The sequence below is a fragment of the Anoplopoma fimbria genome, chromosome 9 (genome assembly GCF_027596085.1).
Source record: "Anoplopoma fimbria isolate UVic2021 breed Golden Eagle Sablefish chromosome 9, Afim_UVic_2022, whole genome shotgun sequence".
NCBI lineage: Eukaryota > Metazoa > Chordata > Actinopteri > Perciformes > Anoplopomatidae > Anoplopoma > Anoplopoma fimbria.
Window position 1 is genome coordinate 16,513,489 of NC_072457.1, and position 15,164 is coordinate 16,528,652.

Genomic DNA, 15,164 nt, shown 5'->3' on the forward strand with positions numbered 1-15,164 from the left:
CTACTGGATATTCTGCTCGGCCCCTCCATCCACTCCAGGCTCTATCCTCAATCTCAAGTACGTCGGCTGAAGAGGTGTGAATGTGCGCAGGAGTCAAAATGTAAGACTCTGGCATTGAAAATGCATTGAAATCAAAAGGATGCATCAATCACAGCAGGACACACACTCCAGTACACACACACACGCATACACACAGAAACACACAGAGAACAAAAGACGTGCAAAGACTCACTCACCGACGCATAACAACATATGGAGAAGATAGACCTATATTTATCTCAAGGGGAATTGTTGTGCAGCAGTTGCAGTACAAAGTAGGAAAGAGTGCAAATACGAAGAGTACAAATATAATATATCAAGAAATAAAAATATCAAGAAACAGATATCCAAAAACAATATGGATGGAAATATAAAAACAAGGTTAACGTTACGGGCCAAGAATTATAAATAATGTTAACTTTAAGGTTCAAAGATATAAACATGGTTAACGTTAAGGGCCAAAAATATAAGCATGGTTAACAACAAGGGCCCAAAGTATAAACCAGGTTAACGGTAAGGGCCAAAAATATAAACAAGGTAAATGTTAAGTGCCAAAAATATAAACAAGGTTTATTTTAAGAATCAGAAAAATATAAACATGGTTAACGGTAAGGGCCAAAAATATAAACATGGTTAACGGTAAGGGCCAAAAATATAAGCATGGTTAACAACAAGGGCCCAAAGTATAGACAAGGTTAGCAATAAAGGCCAAAAATATAAACCAGGTTAACGTTTAGGGCCAAAATATAAACATGGTTAACGGTAAGGGCCAAAAATATAAACATGGTTAACGGTAAGGGCCAAAAATATAAACATGGTTAACGGTAAGGGCCAAAAATATAAACAAGGTAAATGTTAAGTGCCAAAAATATAAACAAGGTTTATTTTAAGAATCAGAAAAATATAAACATGGTTAACGGTAAGGGCCAAAAATATAAACAAGGTTAAAAATAAGGGTAAAACAAAAGAACGATAAGGGTCATGAATATAAACAACGTTAATGTTAAGAACCAAAAATATCAAGGTTAACGGTAAGGGCCAAAAAGGTTAACAATAGGGGTAAAACAAAAAGCAAGGTTAACAATAAGGGCCAAAAATATAAATAAAATATAAGGAAGGTTGACTATAATGGCAATAGCACTTAAAGTACATATGTATTTTATTTTTATTTTTATGTGCTGCAGGTTCGATCTCCTGGCCAATGGTGGGGCATCCCTAACATTGAGTTTTGAGCGTGCTCCGTTCCTCACCCAGTACAGAACTGTGTGGGTGCCATGGAATGTCTTCTATGTGATGGACACACTGGTCATGAAGAAGGTGAGCGTTGTCACTGCTGTCTGTCTAGATAACTGTCTCTCATCACTGGGTCATGGACTGGTGAGTGACTGACAGAAACTACACTTGTATATGTTTCAGTTACTTTAAACACCATTTTGAAGGTTTCCTCTTTGACTTTTTGATGTTTTCCACTGACTCATCACGCAGTCATGGAATTTCTCTGACATAATTATTTGATTACTATTTGGAGCAGGATTACATTCCGAGCTGTGGTCAAATTCTTTCCATGACGTATACACTGAATGACACTGATTCAGTGTTTCTCAGTCAATGAATTGATGTCTCAGTAAATGAAAAGACTAACTGGCACGCATTGTGTCCGGCTGTTTCAGGAAGAGAATGACATTCCCAGCTGTGACCTGAGTGGCTTCATCAGACCCAGTCCTGTCATCGTTGCGTCTCCTCTTTCTACGTTTTACAGAAGTTCAACTGAGGATGGCCCCATCATACCTGAAACACAGGTAAGGAATCCCACATATCCAAGGCCAAAGTGTATGCTCTCTGCATACACGCTGTAAGATCTCAACCTGTTAAATTGGTCAGTGAATCATTCTGTCATGGAAATTAAAAAGGGTTAAAGTTAAGTTAAAAAAGTTTTTGGAAAGTGTCAGCATACGTGAGGTATAAGCCGAAATCCAAAAATATCAATAATTAAGGCATTCATTTTGTTAAATGCCCCTTTTTTCTGCAGAAATAACTCAAATCTGAACATGCAGACACAATACACATATTCTTAACTGTGGTGTTACATACACACGCTAGGTCCATCACAAACAAATATTCATGTCAGAAATCATAAAAAATATGCTCCTGATAATTCCAGAACTTGCTTGGGAACCAAACAATGTTTCAGTAATAGTTAGCAAAGCAGAGCTGCTAATGCCTAATGCAGAATACATTTAATGATGTCAGCCTGCATAGCATCATGGGAACTGTGGTTCAAAAACTTTAAGGATTTATTATCCCTCAAGTAAGCGAAAGAAGTAGTGTATAATATTTTAATATCCAGCATATAAACTACAATTTATCCCTGGACTGTAAAATGAAAGAATTCAATCTGGTAAGACTGAGCCCTCATCTTAAAAGTGTGTGATTTCATTTCATTAGATGACAGCTCCAATTGGCATTATGCTAAAAAATAGTAAATGTGTAATCCAGATGAGGTCGAACTATAGAAACTAAAGTGCGTAAAATATTATTTTTTCCTTTAACCGGATGCGGCCCTTCCAAAGTTCTGAAGGGCCATTAATAGGTTATTAGAGCATAGTTGTATGCTCTCTTTATAAAAACCCCACCAGCACATTCATCACCATCATCAACTAACTCGCAGAGAAACTGCTAAATGCTAACACATTTAGCAGGTTTTGTCCTGGACAGACACACACACACACACACACACACACACACACACACACACACACACACACACACACACACACACACACACAGACATAGTTACCAAGGCTAAGGTGGTGCACACAAAAAAGCACACACTCACACACACACACACATACACACAGCTCCACCCTGTATCCTGCCTCTAATTTTCTACAACCCTAATAGCACATCTGTGTGGTTCTTTATCGTCACATTGCTTTAACCAGTCCTCAGAGGAAATGAAACAGATGACAGAACTCCATGTGTGTTTTTATATTTTTACAACCCTGAACCAGGGCTCTATTATTATGTTTTATTTGACAAGCCGTGGGTGTATGTGCCTGACTATCTGTGATGAAGGGAAAGAGTGTGTGGACGAAGGAAAGCATGTGTGACGTGTGTGTGTGTGTGTGTGTGTGTGTGTGTGTGTGTGTGTGTGTGTGTGTGTGTGTGTGTGTGTGTGTGTGTGTGTGTGTGTGTGTGTGTGTGTGTGTGTGTGTGTGTGTGTGTGTGTGCGTGTGTGCGTGTCTGAGTGCAGATCAAACGCAAACGAATGGAAAGCCGCTACTTAGCTTTTGGTGGAGCTGAGTCCATTAGCAAGGAGGGCAGGGAAAAGGGCAGTCTTAAAGGGGATGTAATGGATCTGTAATGAACACTAAATGCCTGGCTAATGAAAAGGCAATAGTGCAGTTGAAAAATATAACACAGGAACACTCCAAATGGATCATTCCCTGAGGAGCTTTGTTTTTATGTTTCATTTTTGTATTCTTTGATATTTCTTCCCAATCTTCTGTTTTTTGTAGTCCACTAAATTCTTCACAGGTCTTCTTTATCCTTTCTAAAATGGGAATTAATTTAAATGCAGTTTAGTTTTTGAATTTTGAATGTGTGTTGTTTTTTTTTACTCCAGCCGAACCATTAGTGGAATAAGTAAACCCTCAACCAGATCTGAAGGCAGTGGGAAAGGAAACCAAAGCACCTGGGAATAATTAAAAAAAAAGAACAATTTCCACACATTAGAAAATCAGTAATAGCACTTGAACACTTTGTTGCTCTAAGGCTATGGTGCCACCAATGACACACTGCAACCCTTGTGTGTTCTTTTATAAAGTATATCTTCCTTGGAAATGTAGGACTGCAGAGCGTTTTAAGTCATCATGTATATGGGTAATAATGACATTGCACTCAAGATCTGAGATCTGGTAGCACAGCGAGGTCTCTAAAAAGGAGTCTGGCGGGGTAAGTAGGGTTGGGCCAGGATTTTAATTTCTCACAACAACCATATTGGCACAGTTTTTGTTTTGTTTGAGACTAACTCAGCCATGTCATGTCACCCCAGAAAACAAAAAACCTTCTAGTAAACAAACACATTGTGAACCCTGCGCCTCTTCCCCCTCCCACCTCCACTGAGATTTGATCCCCTTCATGTTGCTGGCCTCGGCTCGGCAGTAAATTACGCACGGCCTGTCAGATGCTAGTGGCTCCATTAGTCTGTTCATAAACAAACATGACATTACGTTAATCACGTTGTCATATCTCTTCATACTAATGCAATACACGTTGGATTTTGCACCGAGAAGGCGTCGGCACATGTTGCTGATGTAGGCTTCCTTTTAACCTGCCAAATCGTGTCATAATAACATATGCTGGTTTAGACGGTTAGTATTAAATAAAACCGGTGTAAGCTCGTACACCTATAACCCAAAATCCATCAAACTCTAGGGGCAAGAAACACAAGCACATAGGGGGATAAGCAAGGTTGTTAACAAACCCCCAGGTCAGCCATACCCATTTGGAACAGAGAAGAAGGCATTACATTCCAATGTTTTTTTGTTTTTTTTTCTGAAACAGCTGGCATCTATCTTCCGGGGTTTCCGGTTCCGCCATGTTAAATGTTTTTATCAACTAGTTATCAGTCAAGAATTTGTATATAATGGCAGACACATCTATTGTCCAAACTAAGAAGCGCAACGTACATACAGTGCGATTTGTTAGAAATAGGCCATGCTCAAACCATATTCTAGTATATGTTTTAAATAATCACCACGGGCCATTTAAAAAGGGCATTGGGCGGCACTGACTCACTGCTTCAACTTTGACCTACTGTGCTTGCTGTAGGTGTGCATGCACATAGTTTCCCTGTGCAATGATGTATACCGACAGTTTACTCTATTACTATTATTTACTTTTTTGGTTTCCCTTGAAATAAACTAATATAGCTAATCCATAGGATCTGGAACTTTGACAAAATACCAAAGCTGTATAACAAAAAATAAATTCTTCATACTTGATGAATTTTCAAGAAATGTCTTTCTTGTTCTCTCTCTGACTTTGCCAGTCTGATGCCATGCTGTTACCCTCACTCTCCTCCAGCAGCTATGTGCCATTCCACTGTTGACACTCAGTGATCATCAGTGACGTTGAGACAAGCCGTGTGTCCTCTGCTTTATGTGATAGAGCGGTGATTGAAGTCTGGCTCACCTTGCCCAGGTTCAACACAAGGACACAGAGATAGATAAAATAGATAAAAACACATGCATTCATACACCTGCCTAGATGATAAGCGTAGTCAAACACATGTGCGCCTGTAAATTAATCCCTTCAGTTATTTCTTCTCTCTTCTCTCCAGCAAGCAGAGAAAGAGCAAAGGTTATGTGTCATTTGAGAGTGAGCAGGGAGCCAAGTGGCAGATTTGAAACTAAAAGAGGATGTCTCACCACGGGTATCAGAAGGTCAAGGAGGTGTCAGTATGCATGTCAGTGTGTGTTCTGATCTAAATCAAAGCAGTCCTCCTGCTTGTCTTTCACCTGCAAGTCTTCCCAATAGAATACACACAATAAGATGATGTCTTTCAAAATGTAACACGGGCAACGTGGACTTTAGACAGTAAGCACCTCCTCAGGTTATGCGACGTCACTTGAAAGGATGTTTGAAGTGCAGCCAGACTGCGTTAGCAGCTGGTTAACTACGTCCTCAGACAGCAGTAACTAGGACACTGCTGTCTGAGACGCCTTTAAAAATGTTTTGCTATGGTGTGAGGACCTGTAGCTCGTGGCCAAAACATTGGCAAGGGTAATCATTCATTCACTCACTGGTAGACCATGTCAGAATTCAACACAGCCATAGAGCCGCCTTGTCTGGCAGATCAATTTTGATCCAATATGATTCTTACTATGGGGAGCACCAAATACTGACTGTTCAAAGTGTATTCTTCATTATTTTTTTTGAGATGCAAAATGAGGCTCATAGATTGTCAGCATCAAAGTGAATTTAACAGATTTTAAACCTCTATTTGATCCAGTTTATATTTATAAACAGTTAGAATTAAGCTAGTGTAAGAAGAAATAAGTGCCAGTACAGTTATTTTGCAAGATCCTGATCATTTGGATTATTACAGCATGTTTCTTTAGTATTGTATAAAAAGGGGGTTATTGGGTTGATGCATGATGGTTCTGATCAGACAAATTATTTTGCAAAGCCAAATCCTGCCTGAAACTGTTACTGATAACCATATCACCCAGCTCTACCACGTACATTTGACTGCATAGAGTCGAACAGTAGCCATGCTTTTAAATATACACACCTGTCATGGTCCCAGATGGCTGCTTGTTTTTCTCTCCTCCGAGATGCGAGCCAATTAGCAGTCCATTCTCTACAAATAGGATGCTTCGAGACAGGGAGCTAGTGTCGGGTGCTGATGTGTTTTCTGTGTTACTTTATGCCTCTGCAGGTTTTACAGGAAGAAACCTCAATACCAGGCAGCGATCTAAATCTGATCTACCTGAGCTCCAGAGCAGCGGGATATAAACCGATCCTCAAAGTAACCATGACGCAGTCATCAATACCTTTCAACCTGATGAAGGTGAGATATGTAAAATATACAGCGGCCGCCGTCCAAAATGTTCTCCTTCAATACTGGACCAATTTCAAAAATCGGCATCCCCATTTGTCACTGTGACACAAAAAGATGGGAAAATAGGATCCAGGTTGAAAAATACTGCAGTTGCCTTTAACAGCGTCAGTGTCCCATATCAGTGGAAGCCTAACCTGAACTACCATTGAATGACCCTTGTGTCTGGTGCTGTTTCTCCAGGTTCACCTGATGGTGGCAGTGGTGGGACGCCTTTTCCAGAAATGGTTCCCCGCCCAACCAAATCTCTCCTACACCTTCATCTGGGACAAGACGGACGCATACGGCCAACGCGTCTATGGACTATCCGAGGCAGTTGGTGAGTCTGCTGCTAATAGCAAAGTTGAAAGAAAGTGAAATAAACCTTTTAAAAGTTTGCAGTGGTTTGACCTCTCTGAGACTGTGTAAAAGGCTTTTCCAAAACAACAACAAAAACACCATCACTTTGGATTTTCAACCTTGACTCTGAGCGGCCACAGGCACCTGCTCTGAGAACCTGAGGCTCCTCTTTTTCTCTCTCAACTTGTATGTTAGTACAGAGAGGCCTGACTTTGTGATGCCTTCTATGTCGAGAGTGAAATTTTAAAACCCCTCCTGGAGGTGATGGGGAGCCAAGCTAATTAACTGAAATGTGTGATCTGCAGCACGTAGGTGTGGAAAGCCTCGCAGCAGACTTCTGTAGTATTCCGAGTATGCCAGCTTTCCTTTTACAACACAGGATGGAAATGAAATAACAACTGTGGTGTCCCTAATGATTTTACAATTAACTCACTTTGTGCTGTCTTTTATATGAAATAATGGGAGCAGAAACCTGGAGGATAAGTGTTGTTATGACCAGAAGGTCACTGATTAGAATCCCTGACCTTGCTACGATAATGTGGCTGAAGACAGTACATGAGTAACACCCTCTCTCTCTCTACCTACGTATCTGTGTTCATTTGGAGCATTGGTTGTGTGGGATGTCAGAAAATAAGGTTACCTGACCGCAAGATGCAATTAAGCACATAGACAGTGGGGGCAATACAGTATATCAGGATGTGCACTAAGCGTGTACAGAAGAAGTGGACATAGTCACCCATTGGTTTGTGGACTACAGTTTTGATACAACCGAACGTTGAATGAGACATTTTCAGGGAACCAAAATGTTAACTTTTAAGAAGTGAAAACGCGCCGTGAAAGGGTTAAAGTTCTAAAATGAAAACAAGGACAACTCCCAGATTGGTCAAAGTTGTGGACCTGTCAATCACAAGATATTCACACCCTAAAGGATACCCTGCTTTATGGTCGACTTTCCTTTAAATTGGACAATAATTCACTAAATGAACATCATGCTGTATATTGAGAAAGACTTGAAACTAGAGATTGAGACCATAAACTCATGTTTAGAATGTTTACTGAGGTAATAAATCAAGAGAGAAGTAGAGTCATTTTCTCATAGACTTCCATACAATCAGGCTTCCTTATGTAACGAGGATGATGGCCATTAGAAAAGATTGCAGGATTAAGGTTCTACCGCATTGCTTGTGATCAGGCAACTATAGTGCAGGCAAGTATAATGGCTGCTTTCGTTGTAGTTGCCCGTCTGTGCAAAAAGGTTGATGTTCATACTTGAATGAATTGATGAAATTAAATGAAATTTACAGTGAAGTGAGGAGAAAATGTCTGAACCGTTATGAAAACCTGGTCAATGCAACTGCTACCCTCTCAGTAACCCAGGGTAGGAGGATCTTTGGAAATGATAACAGTAATGTATGACACAGATAGGGGGGGGAAGTGTTTACAACAATTCAACTGCACTAATTCAACACAAAGTAACTCTAGGTCTGCACTCACTATCAACGTTTGACAACTTGCTGTACACGTTCCTGTGGAGACGAGGGATTTTCCTGTTTGTGCTTCTCCTGAACACGCATAAAGCTGCACAGCTACAGCTAAGTTCAAAAAGGGTCAGCAGAAAGGCTTTAACAGGGTAACGGCTCAGACGTAATGGGTATGCTAACCCCTCTGACACCTTTATGAGGGACAAGTCTGGCATGCGTACTCCTCGCTGAGTTATTACTTATGGTAGCCCGGCTTAATGGGTTGACCATGAAGACGATTTACTACTATGTTTTGTAACACTTGTGAAATTGGTGCTTATAAGTTATAACAAGGAAGCATAACCGCAAGAATGTTTGGTCTGGCAACTGTTAAAACCAAGCTGTTACAGAGGTTAAATTCATTAGAAAAACTGTGCATCAAATATTTGCTATAAACTGATTTTAGACCAGCACACACCAGCCTTTCCTCTTTGCCCCTCCATCCGCTCATTATTTGCTGATGGGACATTTGCTTATTCCCTTATGCCTGATAATAACCCAATAAAGCTAGGGTTGATAATCTTCATCCCGACAGCAATCAATAAAGCAAGTGCTCTGACAAGAAAAAAAGAAATCAAGTATCTGTGGCTGTCGTAGGACTGTAATGAGACCATCCACTCATTTCATATGGCCCGTATGAAACAACTGGAGGCCTACCTGCCTGTCTACCCACGTAGGCATACTATAGCCGTGCACTCATTGCGCTTCATCAAATTCTTTATAGCTGCTAGCTTGACAGCCGCAAATATTGGCAATAGCCATGTTAGTTGTTTACGTTCATTATGTTAATTTGGGGGGAGTGGCTTTGGAGGGAGGCCTAGATTTAGCGACTTTCATTGGAAAAGAGACAGCAAAACTGGGCTGGATTTTTCGGTTGGATCATTAAAAGAAATGTAGTTTATCCTTGCTGCTGTCTCTAATGTGTGGTAACCAAGCACCTATCACAGCTAAAGGTTCTACATTTTGAAATGCTCTTCCTCAGGGTCTTCCCAGACGCCAGTGCACATCTGTTGCTTCTTTATACCGAAACTAGATTAGCTTTTCCTGGTGCTTTGTAATGTGTTTATTATGAGTGTCTGTTTAAATCTGTCTACATATTTCATTACTGTTGTGTTTAATTATCCTAATCATCATTATTGTTATATTCTTTTCACTGTTGTCTTTTATTATTTATTGATGGTCTTAACTAGTTTGTAAAGCGTCTTTGGGTGACTTAATGTATTATTATGTTTATTAATGTGCTTGTCACTTCAAAACGACTGCATTACTGTAAAATATAGTGGTAGCATTTCTATAAGCCACATTCTGTGTGGCCCATTTGCTTCTCTTTCTTTTCCTCCTCCTCTTCAAAGAACACCAGTTTTAGCCTTCCTTCTCTTCTCCCCATGAAGATCTTTGTTTCTTCTGAATTGAATACACACACACACACACACATCTCTTGTGGCTGCTGGTTCACACAATGCACTTGGCAGAGCACAGCATCGTGTGTGTGCCCGTGTGTGTGTGTGTGTGTGTGTGTGTGTGTGTGTGTGTGTGTGTGTGTGTGTGTGTGTGTGTGTGTGTGTGTGTGTGTGTGTGTGTGTGTGTGTGTGTGTGTGTGTGTGTGTGTGTGTGTGTGTTTGACCAGAGAATGAAGCCCTAATTGAACCAGCTGCAGGAGTCGGTGGATGTGACAAAAGCAGACAAATGGAAGTTAACTATGTTTCACCGTGTTTTCAAACCTGAATCACAACAGCTTTCCCAATTTGGTTTGAACACGACTGCAGTTGAAGGACGGAGTGAAGTAACTGGCCTTGCCCTTTGTGTGTCTTATAGTGTCGGTGGGGTTTGAATACGAGTCCTGCCTGGACCTCATCCTCTGGGAGAAGAGAACAGCCATTTTGCAAGGCTACGAGCTGGATGCTTCCAACATGGGAGGATGGACGCTGGATAAACATCACATCCTGGATGTACAGAATGGTAGGTGCCATAACATGACAGAACCATAGCCTGCAATATGGTACTGGAGCTGTATCTTCACATAAGCCGCATTTATATCTAGTTTCAATGAACGGAAACGTACCTTCAGCCAATTGTTGTCTGCGTTTCCATGGCAGTCTACTGGGGTAAAGAAACTGCAGCCTTGTAGTTCAATGTGCCTGTTAATTAATCAACGGCCATCCCTGCACCTGGTAAATTCCTGTACATTCAGAAAGCCCCTTGGGTGTAGAAACGTCCCCAGAACTTTATTTAGACCCTGGTCCCTGCAGTCAGTCCCTGTGGTCAAAGAGGGGCTATACACACACACATAATGTTAACGCTGCAAGGTGATGAAACAGGATACATTTCTTGATCTACCTAAAACGAAGTATGATTTGTGACAGCTGAGGTTAAGAGTTTTCTTTTCTACATAAATGTGTAGCTCAAATAACAAAACATATCCTCCCTGATTCTCTCTCCCTCTCTCGCCACATCATTAGTTATACGTGGAAGAAAAAGGAGTATGTTTAAAACGATTGTTGTCATGCAGGCTTTGGTCGACGGAGCGGAAGAAAAGAGTTTAGTGCTGTGTGTGTGTGTGTGTGTGTGTGTGTGTGTGTGTGTGTGTGTGTGTGTGTGTGTGTGTGTGTGTGTGTGTGTGTGTGTGTGTGTGTGTGTGTGTGTGTGTGTGTGTGTGTGTGTGTGTGACTTCCGTTGGTGTCTTGGATTTGTTCCAGCTGCCCAGTGGTATTTTGCCAGCCTTTCATCTCCCTCTCCCTTTCTCTATCACACACTCACATACACAATTTGGCTTTCTCATCTCAGACCGTCACCAGTCCCTCCTCCCCGTCTCCTCTCCTCTCTGTGCCTGCTTGCTTTTGTGAATTGCCATCTTATCTTCTTTTGTTATTATTTTCATTTACTTTATTATTATTATTTTATTTAGATAATGCATGAACCTCAGGCTTGAGATATGTTGACTGAATATTATACATACCAGCTTGGAGGTACATCAGATTGCATTGTTTGAGTGGAAAAACAAGATTTCTGGGTTCTTAACACTTATCCAACATGCTGTAATGAAAGACTTAATGCTGATGGTAATCCAACTAATAACTATAATTATAACTTAATAACTAATGACTTTTCCTTTGTCACTCGATCTTATCAGTTTGAGAAACAACATTTCAGTGTTATTCTTAGCAAGAACACGCACAAAAAAACCTAAATAATATCCCTTATCTCAAAGTGATAGACAGAAAGTTCAAAAGTTGCATATGTCACAACCACTGAAAAGCAAATGCAGCACATGTGTAGCATAGAAGCAGTGACGCATGTTAATGATGCACTAATGTACTCTGCTCATAATATCATATAATATCAGAAGGAGATATTGCTACAGATCAATATGTAGAAATATCTCCTTCCAACTTCTCCAGGGAACAAGTATCACTATCACACAATGTTTAACCATGACTAGCTCCAAATCCACTGAAGATAAAGAAAATCTGAAACTATTGCACTAGAGTCAATGAAGCAAAGCTTGATAGTTGTCGGACCCTGGTCACTGCTGGCCCAATGCTACACTATGATTGGCCTTTTAGGGGCGGGGCTTAGCGACGGGTCTGTATCTGGAGAGCAAAATACTTTTCAGCCAGTAATGTCTATTCAAGCATAACAATCATAAATCTCAGTACGCATTTAGAGATTATTTTACACACTAACAAAACCTGATCACGCACACACAGATCAAGATAGTTACACAATTCTCTACACATTTGCAAATAGTTATGCTACAATAACGGCCCATACCAGGTCACCGTCATGCATTTCCCCATGAATGTGGAGCAGACAGAACAGTGTTGATCCAGGCTTTTCCTTGTTCAAGTTCTCTGATTCTTAATGTGTTATAATCAGCTGGTTTGTGAAGGATGCATCACTGTCACTCTTGTGCTGTTTACAGAATAGCCCTCAGGCATATTGATCGCCTTTATCTGAAGAGAGATTCATCTACATTCAGATAGCCCACCTTTCAAGAACTAGTCCATGTAAGATAGATGCATATTTAGAAAAATGCATATTGCCGCTTTAAAGGCACTTTGACTTTATAGCCCCCCCCTCCCCTCCTTGCCGTCCTCTATCTGTCACCTCATCCATCACATTGCTATTCATCCCTCTCTCCCTGCAGTCCTCTTGGGCTTTCAACACCTTGTCACCCGATTCAGTGCTTGTGTGTCTGTGTGAGTGTGTGCGTTTAAAATGCAGGTGTGATTTGTGATTTCCTGTCTATATGCGTACTGGTCTCTGTGGGTGTGATTTTGTGCCTTGGAGGGACAACACTGCGACGCACAATGTGTGTTTGTCCTTTTGAGACGAAAAGACACCACGTGGACTAGAATAATCTAGTCTTTGTGTGTGTTTGGGAGAGAGCATCAAACACTCCTGCTGTGCTTTCTTTGTAGACTGTCTTGTAGCTCCACTAATGATGTGCATGGGATGATGGTTTGGAAATATCATGCCTGTACAGTGAGTGTTGAAGTCGGGCAGCGATTTCATTGTCTCTTGTTATATGTTTTCTTGCTTTGACAAGATCAGCTATTTTCCTATTAAATAGATATCTTCTGGTCGAATCAGAGTTTTATCATTTTATTAATCTTCAGATAAGGATGGCTTTGAGGCTGCTTTTTCTCTTTCTGTTGATTTGCTTTTGTTTACTGAATCATTCCTTTAGTTGTTATCATACTCTGGTGTGGACCAAAATGACAGGTCCGAGGCCGCTGAAGAGAGCTGGTCTTGGACCGTCTCCAAGACGGTCGGATTATGTTCTCAAATGCATTGAGAACATAATCCGACCCATCTGACCCCCTTTAAGCCTCCCGCTGCTACTCCGCATAGCAGTCAGAGCTACCATGGAGCCCACACTGACAATAACTGTACTCCCTGAAGAAATATCATTTTTCTAAAAAAGGGGGATTTTTAGTGAGAAGCAGACAGAAGGTTCTACAATTGAGGATATATTCAGGATGTCAAACAGAGTCAGTGTTGAAAACAGGTTAACTAGATAATGATAGAAGTTAAAGCTTAGGGATCACAGTAGAGAAGTGAACCATCACATCCCATGGCAATAAATACAAAACACTTTGTTCCTGTAAAGCTGGGTAGGGATTTATTCACTGTTAAAATCTTTAAATAGCAAAAGCGGTGTGATTTGATGTTTTGTGCTCAAGGGGCGGGATTTAGCAAAGGGTCATTTGCACGAAGTGAACCAAAATGCAGGCGACCTGCGTGTTGTCAAAGAGAACATACGGTAATATGGTAAATACTTTTTTAAATTGACATTTATAGTTAAACGTTAAACATGAGGAGGGAGAGACAAATCCACGAGTTGTGGCCGGAAAATATAAATTTTTACTTTAAAAAAAACAAAAAAACATCCCCAAATTGACAACTGCAGAGTGAGCACATTCCATTACTCCTTCCATTCCCTTTCACAATAAAAGCCCTGGACATATACGCTGCATCGCTATTACCAGGGGGAGCTAAATTCCATCAGAGCACTTTGCTTGGAGGAAACTACACATAATGGCCAAAAAGGTATTTATCACAAAAATGCAGGTCAGTATTTATAATGGATGGTCTAACAGCCAACGTTGATCTGGCACATTTTAATTGTGCAACAGCAATGACTTTATTAACGGCGCTTATAAAATGACCCGAGTAATGAACAAAATAGTTTTTTCATCTTGCTGATTAGCTCATTATGTAGCCCTCTATATAGAGAGTATATATATATATATATACTTAGTCTCCTACATTGAACTCCCTGGATAGTCCGTAAGCAGTAGTGAATGATTGAGTGATTTCGGACTAAACCGTGTTATATCAGTCAATCTGTTGTTTCCACTATGCAGTAATCCTGTACGTTGCTAAGCCATCATTTCTGCAAATTTATAAATACAATCTATAATCACTTTCAGCTTTTAAACACCTATTAATTTCCCGTGGAGGATGTAATAAAGCCCCACAGGGGAGGAGTGATGAGTCAGAACATTGTTCTGTTTCTTTTGGTTCAGACAAAACGTATAAACAGCAGCTCTTCACATAGTTATAGTTTTTTCTTTTTTACAATTATTATTTTTATTTTTTATTTTCACTTAATACTTTTCACTGTTCATGTTCATATAGCTATATCAAATCAAAGGGAGTGCTAATTCTTGGTGTGAAGAGGCTTGTCCACACACACACACACACACACACACACACACATATACGGACGGACAAACAGACACACACACCTGATGGTGTGTGACCTGTAAGCACTGAGTAGTGAGCACTGCTGAACAACTCAGATAAGACTGGATGAAGGAGTGTGTGTGTGTGTGTGTGTGTGTGTGTGTGTGTGTGTGTGTGTGTGTGTGTGTGTGTGTGTGTGTGTGTGTGTGTGTGTGTGTGTGTGTGTTGTGTGTGTGGTGTGTGTGTGGGTGGAGAGGGGTTCGGTGGCAGAGGGGCTGCTTCCTTGTGCATGCATTGTGAGGGTGTTTTCTGTGTGTACCCGTGAGTTTGTGAAGCCCATGTTTGTCTATGTGTGCATACACCAGTGTGTGTGTGCAGAGGGAGTGTGAGTGTGTAAGCCGCCCCGTGAAGCGCTGCACTCTATTATTCAGACACTAAGCTCGGCCACA

General features: G+C 40.7%; 1 protein-coding gene across 1 annotated transcript in view; it reads left to right on the plus strand.

Annotated features, from left to right (window-relative positions):
- tenm3 (teneurin transmembrane protein 3) overlaps positions 1 to 15,164 on the plus strand; it is a 143,461-nt gene that overhangs the window by 83,345 nt on the left and 44,952 nt on the right. Inside the window, exons 18-22 of the mRNA XM_054605005.1 lie at positions 1,224 to 1,356; positions 1,710 to 1,838; positions 6,485 to 6,616; positions 6,848 to 6,983; positions 10,339 to 10,482. Of these exons, the coding sequence (XP_054460980.1) occupies positions 1,224 to 1,356; positions 1,710 to 1,838; positions 6,485 to 6,616; positions 6,848 to 6,983; positions 10,339 to 10,482 (674 nt within the window). The remainder of the gene's footprint in view (positions 1 to 1,223; positions 1,357 to 1,709; positions 1,839 to 6,484; positions 6,617 to 6,847; positions 6,984 to 10,338; positions 10,483 to 15,164) is intronic.